Raw genomic sequence first — 12937 nt, 5'->3', positions numbered from 1 at the left:
TCTATAGGCCATAGTTTTGTTCACTAGGATCTGCTTTTTAGCATTTCATGTTTCAGAGAGGAACAGAGGTCATCATGTAGCTATGTACCCCTACTATGAGATTCAGGTCTCCATTTCTGCTACTTGCTCTATAAGACACTAAAAAAGTCCAGTCTGTTTATTCTGAAAACCAACCTGGAATCAGAAACTTAAGCAAAAGTAGAAATGGCTATAGACATCATTTCTGGGAGCTTGACCCTGACTCTGTACTCCTATTCAGCAAGTGACAGACAGAAAGAAAGTGTGTCAACAGTACTTCCTGAGCCTTTAAATCAGTGGTCCTCAACCTTCCTAATGTTGTGACTATTTAATACAGTTCCTCATGTTGTGGTGACCTCCAACCATAAAATTATTTGTGTTGCTACTTCGTAACTGTAATTTTCCTACTGTTATGAATCATAAAAAAAATCTGTGTTTTCCAATGGTCTTATGCGCATCCCCTGTGAAAGTGTCGGTTGACCCTTCAAATGGGTTACAACCCACAGGGTGAGAACCACTGCTCTAAGTGAATGGCAAAGGCCAATATAGGGAGGGAAGTGCGTCTACATGTGTTACATTACTCAGACATGGCTACAAAAAAGAAGAAAGTGTAAACAAAAATCTACATTTTAAAAATAGATATGGTATGATAGAAGATGTAGATGGTTGACAGAAACTAGCCCAGGAGTCTGAAAGGGTCTTGGGATAATAAACAAGAACAAGGCATACACCTGTACTTTCAAGCTCTTCCTAGAACTGACTTCCATCTCACACTCCGTAAATCTGACCATAAATATTTCTATACTGATATCCCAATGTCATCCCAAAGATAGCTAAAAACAAATCAAATGTGTCTCCCTTGAAAAAGTTTGAATACTAACTTTCCTATTTCCAGCAACCATTAAGGCTCAAAATTTTAGCACCTTCCTTCTCCATGTCCTGTCCCCAAGCCAAAATGGCTGTCTGACCTGTCTCTCCCTTCTATTTCCACAGGCTTCACACTAACTCCCACCTCCAGTCTGGTATCTTAGCTGTCTTCTGCCTATACCACCTCCCCTACCCCTATGCCAGGTTTATAATGATGTAGATATAGGATTTTACCCTATATACTTACTCATCCTCCTCCCATGCATACATTCTTTTCAAGGTCAAGGCTCACTGCTACCTCTCTGGCTTCCAAGCTTCCAGAACCTTACCTAATTTAAGGGGCGTACAATAATTGTTGAATGAACCCTGATTTTCATCATGAGGCATATCATTACTTCCCACACCCTGAGCCCAGAGCAGCGCACTCTGCAGGCCCTCTACCATCTCACTCTCCCCCTCCTACCTATCTACCATTCTGAAAACAACCTCTGGCTTGAAGAGCTGATCAATTCCTGACCCTCTCCATGTTCCTGTCATTGCTGCATCACATCTCTGCCCACGCTTGGCTAACCTTGCCCAGTGATGACGTCGATGCCCTGCCCCCTCCATGTATTCCAACTCCCACGCAACTGCCAACTGTGGAGCTTTAGGGGGAGCTAAGAGATGCAGGAAAGGGGGAGATGATAAAAAACGGACAATGAAGGGCATTAAGAGGGTATGCTGGAGTCTTTGATCCCTAAGACCATCACCCTCCTAATGGGCAGGGTTGGCAGACAATTGAAAGCGGAGGACGAGGAAGAGGAGAAGGAAGAGGAGGAGGAGGGAGAGGGGGAGGAGGAGTTGGAGGAGGGACCAGATTTTTCCACTGAAGGAAAAGCATGATTTCACCACTGCTTCTGTTGCCCTGGTAACCATGGACAGCCCAGTGGAGAGTACAGTAAAAGAACACCATGTTTATCTTTGCTGTCTAATCCGCTTCCCTGTACACCCTTCCCTGACCACCTCTTGTCCCCTAGGTTTGCTCTAAATGTCTTACAATGCCAATATCATCATTCCAGTCTGTTGCTCAAAACCTCAAGGGCAGAGCTAATCCTCACTATCAAGCACAATGTATCATGTGTTCCACATCTTAGGGGTTATCTCACCACACCCACCTGCCATGCCAGGTAGCTCCAAAAACTAACAGCTGGACTCAAAGCTCAAGAATGGCATCCACACTACCAAACAATCCACTCAGCTAGGAGAAATAAAATTACAAAATGGAGAAAACTGCCCAGCCAGCACCTTTCTTAGTACTGAATTGCTGGAGTGTACTGGGTACCTATTCAGTTAAACCCCTCCTGTTCCAAAATCATCAAAAGACTCCTGGCTAGGGATGAGCTGGGAGAAAAGGTCCATCCAAAAACCATAGATCCTTTCTCCTACATAGACATATATACCTTATCAGCGTGACCTCAGAACAGAGAAAGCTATCACTGTGGGAGATTATGTAAGTGTTATATAACATGACGGCACCAATAGCACCAACGCAGTTATCCAATGCCAGAGGCAGGCCAGGAGTGGAAACCAGCCCAAGGGGCTGGCATACACTCTCTTGCCACCAGTGCCAAAGAAAGCCAGGCCCTTACTGCCTCAGCTCTGTCTATACCTGCTCCTTCCACCCGAGAGGACAGAGAGACTTGCCTGGCTCTTGCATTCTTCTTACCCTGCTGGGTGGCAGGTGGGGGCCAACACACCCTGGCTAAAGGCAGACTCTGTACAGCCTGGCAGAAGGACACCCAGAAGCCTTGGCAAGGGAGGGGTAAGGTCCAGAGAGCCCTCTATTTTGACATAACAAGCACTGCAGCAGCAACAGGTTTGGCTGGGCCAGTTGTCCTCTGCTCTGTCACTTGCTGTTTCTCTAAAAAAAAAAAAAAAAAAAAAAACCAAAACAAAAGACAAATTACGCCAAATTGAATAAAAATAATAATAAAAGCATATTTGGCAAGTGCCAAATCCCATCTCTGACTACAAACAATGCTACGAAGGAGTCCTGAGTATATTCCCGTTTCCCCATAGCCTCACTTCCCCCATAAGGAAGATGACCCACCACCTAGGAACTTAAGGTGCAGCATGTAGAGCTGTCCACAACTCTTGACTCTATCTGCCCCATCCCTGCAGCTGCCTAGGTTGCTAGAGCAGCTACCCAGAGGGCTTGCTCCTCCTCCTCCCCCGCCCCACTCAGCGGCGCAGGCGTCTGTGGCTGGTGACTGTGCACACCGGCCAGGGGGGCGCAGCTGGCTAGTTCAGAGCTCCATCCAAGTCTCCCATCATCACTACCACACCCACGTTATTAATGGGGAAGGGGAACCGCACAGAACCTGCCCGGTAGCATCTCCTCTGGCTGCACCTGCGAGTCCCAAGCTACACCCTGGCCTTCCCTCATGCACCTCCATGCCTCTGAAGAGCTAGAAGGAGCAAGCTCCCACATCTCAAACAGGCTGCGCCGTCCCTCGCCCCCTCAACCACCGGTCTCCGCTTCCCTCCCACGAAGCCTCTCCCAAGTCGCCGCACCCCTGCGTGGCACCACGCTCGCCGCCTACAGGGAAGCTGAGTTGCAGGGCGCAGTTCAGGTTCCTGCGCCCGGGGCTGCGGCCCCTCAGGCCTGCACCGCCCAGACAGCCGTCCGCGACCGCCTGCCTGCGAGGCGGCAGCGGAGGGGTAAGCGCGGCCGGGCCGGGCACGCAGGGGCCACGCGCGGCCTGCCTGGCTCATCCCGCCCCGCAGCTCCTACCTGGGCGGCCCGCGGCTTCCGGCGCAGCACAGCAATCGCAGCCCCGCGGCGCAGCAACCCGCGGGAGGCGCAACGCTGCGGACTCAGCTCCGCCCGCTCTTCCCACGCTCCGCGCCCGCGCCGCGCCACCCTGCGGCCAAGTCCGGCGCTGCGCCTGCCGGGAACGCGGTCGCCTCCGCCCATCCATGCGAAAAGCCGCAGAGGATCTGACCAGCCAGCCAACCACATTCTCGCCGCCAATAGGCCCGCCCTAATCTGAGGGCGGCTCCAGAGCTGTCCTTTTCTTCACTGGTCCTGGTTCTTCTGACCTTCCCTTCCCAAGTTTCTCTCTCATGACACCTCGCATAAGGTAAAGAGTTGGAGATGTGGGTCGGGCTCAGGCAACTAAGGGAAATTCACAGGTGTTCATCTAGGTCCCTTCTGGAGCTCCGTCGAAAAAGATTATGCTTTCGTCTACCTGTAAATTTTTATTCAGGGGATGTTTTCTTGACAGTTTTCTAACTTAGACCCGTAGGAAATTGGAGAAGAACTGTGGGCCCTCTCTACAGAAAAATGCGCACTCACACAGAAGCAGAGTTTTGCATGGTATTTCAGGATATTTTTAACTTCTCAGTGTCGTGACCGCCAGCTTCAGACCTCTGTGGGTGCCTGTGGCAGGTAAGCCAGTTGGCAGTTCCTGAAACTGCCACTTTGCTGTCTTTCTGGGACATCTTCACCAGTCTCTGAGCTCATGTTTCTGCCTATAAAAATATCTTTTTGTAGTCCCAGCGATGGGGATTGGAGGCAGAGCGTAGACTGACAGATTGTAGAGGAGCCTGGTTTCTGGCCAGTCTAGCCGCCTCTACTTCTGACCACACACACCCTCCTCCTTCTCCTTTCCTTAAAGGCTAGCACAAAAGTCTATTTCTCCTTGATTTTCTGGCATCACATTCTGCTTTTTAACCACTGTTAGATATACATACACCTGTTGATGTTTCTGTAGTTGATTGTAAACTCTTTTAAGATCAGTCTTTTCCTTCTGCAACTAAGGTAATTTACATAGTTCATTTATTTGACAATAGTTTATAAATATTCAAAGTGAAGGAATTGAGGGAAATGCAAGTGGTAGGTAGCAGTGAGCTACCCAGAGGAAACTGTACCCTCCCTCTCTTTGGTTGCTCCAACAGCAATATATATTCTCCCAGGTATAACTCCATGGCTGGAAAACAGAGTCCTTAAGGTGGCAAGATCTTCTCATTTCTTTTTCTTCTGCACAAAGCAGCCTCAATTCAGTGGTTGCTAGATGAGTTAGGATACAAGTTCATGCAGAATGCATCTGCCAAGCAGCAGTTATTTATTCTACCACTAGTGTCCGTGAGTCCAATAAGGGGCACCACCCCTTACCCATTGCACCTGATAGAAGAAACCAGAATGTCACCAATAATTTTCACTCCCTCCAGCCAATTACTATGTTTTGTGACTTTTCCTGGGAGATATGAACAAACCAATCCATGACAGCCAAAGAAACTGTTCCAATCAAGTTTAACTTAGTGAACCAGTGAATTTATTGGGGTGGCTTATAGGAACATGGATGACTGAGGCTTGTAGCTAGAGTTTTCCTTCCTGGCCCACAGTCAGGACAAATCTCTGTCACCCGCCAGTCCCACAGCCGCTCAGACCCAACCAAGTAAACACAGAGACTTATATTGCTTACAAACTGTATGGCCGTGCCAGGCTTCTTGCTAACTGTTCTTATATCTTAAATTAATCCATTTCTATAAATCTATACCTTGCCATGTGGCTCATGGCTTACCAGCATCTTCACATGCTGCTTGTCATGGCAGTGGCTGGCAGTGTCTCCCTCCGCCTTCCTGTTCTTTCAGTTCTCCTCTCTGTTAGTCCCACCTATACTTCCTGTCTGGCTACTGGCCAATCAGTGTTTTATTTACTGACCAATCAGCAACACATTTGACATACAGGCCATCCCACAGCAGAAGCTGCATGACTGAAAAGCCCAACTCCCATCCTGAATGACAATTCATGAAATCTGCAGTTGTGGAACTTCCTGACCTGCGTATAGACAGCTCAGACTATCTTCTCTTCACAGCTGTTGCTACTGCTTATATAACCTTAAGGAGGGGCCTTGTGACTTGTAAATTTCAGGAGCTTTTTGAGACTCCTCAGTTTTGAACCTTATACATTTAGTTTGCTTCCTGAGTCTTAAGAAGACTGCTTCCAGGAGGGTATGTTGCAGTATGGAAATAACTCCATAACACACGATATCCATACTCTACTTTCTAAATCAAACTTCAGAGGTCCTCTTCCTCTTTATTCCCAGCTCAGAACCGTGTGTGTGTGTGTGTGTGTGTGTGTGTGTGTGTGTGTGTGTGTGTGTGAGTTTCCACATTTGTCTCCACCTCAGCTACCCTTTCTTCTTCCAGCCTCACCAGGCTCAGATCCAGGCCCACATCTGCTGTGGGCTGTATGTGTGTCCTCTTAAAAATTATTTTCAAATCCAGAGATCCAATGAAATGGTATCAGGAGGTAGAACATTTGGGATATAGTAAGGACATGGAAGTGAAACTTTTGTGAATGGAATGTATGTCTTTAAAGAAGGGGCATTTGCAGGGTGCAAGCTACACACAAATGCAATCTCAGTACTTTAGAGTCTGCAGCAGGAACATCATGAGTTCCTGACCGGCCTAGGCTATATATATATAGAAAAATATAAAAGAATACACCAGGGAACTTGCTCATTCTCACTGCTCTCTACCACTTGAAGAAAAACCAAGAAGACAGGATTTTAAAAAAAGAAAAAAAAACCTGCAAAAACAGAGGCTAACCTTTACCAGAAACAAATTTTGAAAGCATCCTGATCTTGGGCTCCTCAGCCTTCAGAACTATGAGAAATAAGCACCTGTTGTGTAATCTATCCAGTCAATAGTTTTCTATTATAGCAGCTCAGAAGAAAGACAACATTTCAGACTGAAGGGTCACTGAAAGTATCAATCTCTTCTCTGCTTAGAACCATGTGAGAGCCAAACCTCTTCACCTGGCTCACTAGGCTTCAAAGATCTCCTTAACTGTATCCCCAGCCTCCCCTCTTGGTACTTTCCTTAATTGCATGCTTCACTCATACTAAACAGCAGCCTCCTTCCCACTCAATAGTAAACACTCTCCCTGCTACACCCTACTCAACTTCAGCTATCCCCTTTGCCTTCTCTTGCGTCTCTGTTCTGAGTCCATTCTTTTTATGGCATTAGTCCCTCAATACCGATATTTACTTCTGTGACATCTGCTTTCCCTGTCTTGGTGAGACCTCTGCACCAGTGTTCTCCATGCCTAGCACAATATCTGATGTTATGTAGAAGCATGAACATTCCAATATAAATGAAAGGTAGACTATAACACACACCCCAGATAAGAGACCCTGGGGCAAATATAGTAGTACTCTGAAATGTGGTAAGATCAGCCTTGTTTTGTTCTGTTTGATTTTTTGTTTGTTATGATAATGTCTCACTATGTAGCCCAAGCAGACCTCAAACTCACAATCCTGCCTCAGTCTTCTGAGTGCTAGGAATACAAGTGTGTAACACCACACCTGGCTAGAAGACAGAAGGCAGATTTTAAATACTAGCACCACTCACCATTTTCAAATGATTTTCAATCTTTCTGAGTCTTCAATTTCCTTAACTGAAAATGGGAATGATAACACCCAGGATTGCTCTTAAATATATGTGGTACTTTACAATTTTAAAATCTTCTCCATCTATATATTAGCCAGTTATATTATATCACTTCACTTGATCCTTGCAGTAACATTTTCATTTGACAGCTGAGAAATTTTCATATGAGGAAACTGAAGTGAATCAATGGAACACCATTTTCCATAGGTTACCTAGCTAGTCACCAGGTAACAGAAGTTTGAGGTTGCATTCCAAGTCTAGGTATTTTCTACCACCAACAACCCCCAACCTGCTCCTCCCTTCCAGCTCTAGAGGAGGAAGCAATGTTTGGGCACATATATCATAGTCATGTAGCTAACGAATGGAGACACAGAACTTCTGAAGGATTTTTGATGTATAAGGTAGTTTGGTTGGGAAAACTTGAGAATAGGAAGAAATGAGCTGAAGAGTAGTTGACCTTGAGGCTAACCATATACTTGAATTTTTGTCCCCCTTTGCATCCTAATTGAATAATCTCAATTGAAAGATCATCTTTATATGACACTGGACACTTTCAGGCTCCAAGATTACCAGCAGCTGGGGTCTGTTTACTCCATATTTACACTTCTACTCAAATCACCAAACAGCTATCAAACTCTTATTAAATGTTTTGTTATGGCTTGCAGACATCTGGCCGAACTAACCTCTCTGAACCTCCATTTCTCCATTCTGTAAAATGGGATTGATAATATCCCAGCACATAGCTGTTATGTGAATTAAGCAAGATGATAAGACAGCTGTTGGTGGGCTATTGCTAGTGGAAACACCTGCCCCAACATCCTACCCTGTGTCTGATGGTTTTTATGCTCATAGGATGTCTGTTTATCAACTAGGCAGAGGACAGAGGGGCGCTTAGGAGCCTGAAAAGCACAGAAGGAGTATGAAGGCTGTTGTTCTCTTCTAGTGTTCCTTTCACAGAGATATGGAAACAGCTTTGAGGCTCAGAGCTTTTTGGAACTGTTCAATAATGACTTGTGAATCATATGCAGTAATGTTATCTATGTTGATGGCTGTTGCCTGAAGCTGTAAACTTATCTGTTATGCAAAAGTATTTTTTTTTTAAAGACAGAATCTCTCTATGTAGCCCAGTTTGGCTTCAAGCTTGCAGTTCTCCTGCCTCAGCCTCCCAAGTTTAGGTGTATAGGTGTGCATTACCACACTCTCACATAGAAGGAATTTGATGAGAGGCTTACCCAAGATCTTGGTAGGCAGGAGGCCTGGGCCAGTGATTGCAAAAACATGAAAGCAAGAGCAAAGTAGTTTTCTTACTGACCACAGTTAGGGTCAGGGCTCATCTGAGGCTTCTTTCGGGAATTCCCAGAAATAACTAGAAGGCACTTTGAAACTATCAATGAAATCATCAAACAAGACATTATAAATATTAAGGACAGAAATGGCATCAGGCATTTAGTAAGAACTCTATACACATAAGTTCCTTAAGATGAGTGCACTTGAGCACCAGGCAGAGAACCCCTCTGTTGATGAGTCTTCTGATGCCACCTTTGCACAGAATTGTGTGTGTGTGTGTGTGTGTGTGTGTGTGTCTGTCTGTCTGTGTGTCTGTCTGTCTTGAGCTCCAGGAAACACCCAGTGGAACTATCCTTCATGGGTCCTCTTGTGATTATGGTGTTTTTTTTTTCTTTAAAGATTAAATCGTTTTTTTTTTTCCTCTTTCTGTTCAACAAAGACAACAGCCCTTTGGTTTTTGATAAATGTTCCTTTCCTTGTAGCAGGTGGATTTGCCCCAGGCATTAAGAGCTGTGCTTTTAAAACACACAGAAGCCCAGCTGTTTGTATCTGCTGCATCTTTTTTCTCCTATTTTCTGCCCTGAAGGCTGGGTTTTCTCTGCTTTGGCAGGCTGATAACATGTGGAAGGGAGGGAACAGTTCCAACTAATAGACTAATTAGTGATACAAGCCTTTAATAACTGAGTATAGGAAAGTCATTCCCTACCCTCAAGTGATTAATTTATTTATTGCTGTTGTGCTACATTAAGGTAAACTAGTTAACTTCTAGCTATTGGCAACTTCAATCAATCCCCTTTCTTCATTCCCTTCCTTTCCTTTGCTATAGTGTGCTCAGGCAGTATAGAAGAATCAATTCAGCTGACAGGCAGCTCTGGCAGAAGTGCTGATGTCACCATTTCTCACGCCATTAAGAACAGTAGGAACTGTGAAAATCCAGCTACTTTTACATGCTTGCTTCTTAAAGGCCCTGTCCTCATGGCCCCTTCTACCAATGGTTATAGCCTACCAGTTTTGTTTTTCAGAATTAGCCTACTATGGGGCTTAAAAGCATATATTGACATTCAATGGCCTGGATTTCAATTTTGGCTTCCTCATTGGCTGTCCAGAGGATCTAAAATAAGTCCTTTCACTTCACTATGCCTCAGTTTTCCCACTTGTAAAACGTTGCTGTGGAACTCTTTATTTTGGGGGGATGACATGGCCATTGCCATCTTGAAGTCAGAACAGCTATAATCATTCACAATTGACCCTCACAAGATCAGGCCTATTAACATTCCTTCCAAGAAGGTGGGTGGGGAGGATCAATGGACTTTCAATTTCAATTCTAGCCATGCAGTCTTGACCTACCCCAAGTTTTGTGTAATCTTGCTCCAGCTTCATGTGGTTTGGGGAGATGCTAAAGAATATAGGATTCCAATAAAGTAGCACTCACTAGTTGTCATCTGTGGTGTGATAGGGCTTTTTGGTGATGGAGATCTTTGTGAATCACCCATGAGTAGCATGTAAGTGACCCTTCACTCATGCTCCTATACTCAAGCCCAATAAACTCCTTGGTTCACCAAGCTGAATGGAATTGCTTTTTTGGCCCGTCATTGGTTGCCCTATTTGGGGTGAAGACATGTTTATTCAAGTCTTCTCAAGAAGAGTTGTGTAACAAGTGGGAATCCATTTGTTTCTCCCTAAGGTTCATCTGAGGATCCAATGAAGTAAATTTTGTCTAGTACTTAGGGCATACTAAGCCCTCAGTAGCTATTAAATATACCTCGTACATAGGAAGATAATTTGATGAATTCTAGTAGAATAAATGAGTAGCATAATTTATGAGTAGATTATGAAGCCTTGATGTTCAAAGGGATGAAAATAGGAGGAAATGAATAATAAATCAAAATAATAAAGGCCTTTAGTTGAGTGCTTATCAATCAAGGTCTATGTTCTGAGCTAATTGCTTCTTGTACATTCTTTCATCTAATCCTTATGTAACCTGATTTTTATCAGCCTTCTTAAATCATGACTTGTTTGTTTGTCTGTCTGTCTGTCTGTCTGTCTGTTTTAAAAGCCTGAGCCCCCATACAAAATTATGTGAAAACTGTGTGCTCTCCCTAGGTCTCCAAGGACTCCTGGAGAAAGGACTGACATATTCATGTTTGCCTATGAAATCCTGGACCAGCTGAATTCAAGCTGCTTCTGGAAGGTGTTGCTATTGTCTTTTCTTTTTAAGGCTTCAGAACACAGGACCATTTGTACAAAGATTTTTACTGAAAGCAGGGCACAGCACAGGATACTTACAGGTTCACCAATGCAGCCATATCTAAAGTCCTCTATTGATGCTCCAAGATACTCCTTCCCAGCTGTTCTGCACCCTGAGCCCTGCTGCTATCATGTTTCCATCTCTCTAAGACTCTCAGCCATCTCTCTACTGCCTCCTATATCTTTCTGCAAACAGTAGATTATTATGCAAAGAAATTTAGTTTTTGGACAAAGTCTCCACTCTAGGCTATTTTCAGTCTGAGGTCAGAGAAAAATTATATCTGCCCTTCCTCTTAAAGATGTTTGGGTATGCCGGGCGGTGGTGGCGCACGCCTTTAATCCCAGCACTCGGGAGGCAGAGCCAGGCGGATCTCTGTGAGTTCGAGGCCAGCCTGGGCTACAAAGCGAGTCGCCAGGAAAGGCGCAAAGCTACACAGAGAAACCCTGTCTCGAAAAACCAAAAAAAAAAAAAAAGATGTTTGGGTGTGCCTATATGAATTTATGTGTACCATGTCTTATGCTGATGCCTACAGAGGCCAGAGAGCAGGAGATCCCCTAGAACTGAAGTTACAGGTGATTGTAAGCCACCCAATGTGGGTATTAAGAGCAGAACTCACATTCTCTACAAGAACAATAAGCTTTCTTAGCCACTTCAGTCCCATTGTCTGCTCTTTAACCAGATGTTACTAAAGAGTTTTCTTTTACCAATGAGCAAAGTACTTCTAAGATTAATTCTGCCCCACCCTAATGAAGGCATAGGGCAGTAATTTGTGGCATAGCATCTTTTTATATATTATTTCCCCCTTTTTCATAAATGAAGAAACAGAAGTAAGGGGGTTTGAAATGTAATACACTCAAGGTCACATAGCTAATATCAGAGCTAAATCCAATTGTAGACTGTCTGACTCCAGAGCCTCATGGATTGACCACAAAGCAGCTCAGGCAGGTCCAAGCAGTTCTATTCATGATTCTAGGGTAACTCAAGAAATCCTCCCATGAGAGAGTCTTGGGGCTCAGAGGAAAGTGAATTGATTGAGCAAGGCCAATGACATTCAGATGAGTTAGAGCTTAGAATAACTGCTGGCCTATAGTTTCGTGTCAGAGACCCTTAAGTTGCCAGATTCACCTGCTGATGCTGCTGTCTCTGAATTACACTGCGCTGTGTTCATCTTTGGTAAGCTGTGATCAGGGAAGACAAGGCAGGCTTTCTTTTGCTTATTGAATCCAAACTTCTTAGGTAAAACAATTTCATCAATTTGGTTGCCAGTGATGTCTAAAATGGCTAGCAAAATGAAGAAGGCTTCTCCAAAAGTTCCATTAAAAAGCTACAAAAAGAACGATTCATTTCTGTCCTAGTTTTGTCTCTGTTGATGTGATAAAACACTGACCAAAAACAACTTGGAGATGAAAGAGTTTACCTGGCTTACATCAAGGAAAAGCCAGGACAAGAGCTCAAGACAGGAACCTGAAGCACAGATTGTAGGGAAACATTTCTTACTGCCTTGTTCTCAGGCTCATGTTCAGCTATCTTTCTTATACCTCCCAGAACTGTCCTCCTATATTGATCAACAATTAAGAAAATGCCACACAGACATGCCTACAGGTCAATCTGGTGAAGGCAATTCCTCAAATGGGGTTCTGTCCTTTGGTAGCTGTAATGGTTATCCAGTCAACTCTTAAAGTATCACAGTGATTGTCTGCAGGCCTCAGTACTAGCTAAGGTTTAAATCTCCACCAAGCGTCTTGGAATATACTAAAGGGGAAACTCATGTATTTTTCATAGTTCTGAAAATTACTTGAAAATGTATGTGTATGTTTGTTGAGCTAAAGTATTTTTTGCTGTCTTTCTCTTCTGTTAGAGCTATAAGTTCAATGAATGTCTGCTTCATTCTGTCTCTAGAGCAGCCACTACACAGAATATACTTGATAAAACTTGTTGAATGGCTAAATTGTAATAGAAAATCATTGGGCCATGAGTAGGTTTATAAGGAAATGAGTAGCATCCTATTGCACAAAATTGTTTGCCTATACCTGGGCTTATGCCATGATAAAGAAATACAGGATTGATTTATCTAGAAGA

The 12937-nt window shown here is 44.2% G+C and overlaps 1 protein-coding gene and 1 long non-coding RNA gene across 13 annotated transcripts in view; one reads left to right on the top strand and one right to left on the bottom strand.

The window, feature by feature from the left end:
• The window catches only part of LOC128110194 (uncharacterized), a 60662-nt gene extending 56890 nt beyond the window's left edge, over window positions 1-3772 (bottom strand). For all 9 annotated transcript variants that reach the window (XR_008218142.1, XR_008218147.1, XR_008218149.1 and 6 more), the window contains exons 1-2: window positions 3659-3772; window positions 2591-2785 (exon numbers count right to left, since the gene is read on the bottom strand). This is a non-coding gene — a long non-coding RNA (uncharacterized LOC128110194). The remainder of the gene's footprint in view (window positions 1-2590; window positions 2786-3658) is intronic.
• Window positions 3309-12937, top strand: part of LOC128110192 (uncharacterized) — a 15823-nt gene continuing 6194 nt past the window's right edge. Inside the window, exons 1-2 of one of the 4 annotated variants that reach the window (XM_052738108.1) lie at window positions 3309-4007; window positions 4165-4315. In XM_052738108.1, coding sequence (XP_052594068.1) covers window positions 3309-3917 — 609 coding nt within the window. In that variant the 3' untranslated portion in view covers window positions 3918-4007; window positions 4165-4315. The other 3 variants (XM_052738110.1, XR_008218141.1, XM_052738109.1) reach the window with 3 other exon arrangements.

The sequence above is a fragment of the Peromyscus californicus genome, unplaced genomic scaffold, assembly GCF_007827085.1.
Source record: "Peromyscus californicus insignis strain IS unplaced genomic scaffold, ASM782708v3 Scaffold_14__1_contigs__length_90479793_seg_2, whole genome shotgun sequence".
Taxonomy (NCBI): Eukaryota; Metazoa; Chordata; class Mammalia; order Rodentia; family Cricetidae; genus Peromyscus; species Peromyscus californicus.
Note: the sequence above shows the minus strand (reverse complement) of the source record. Positions and strands in the feature narration are given on the sequence as shown.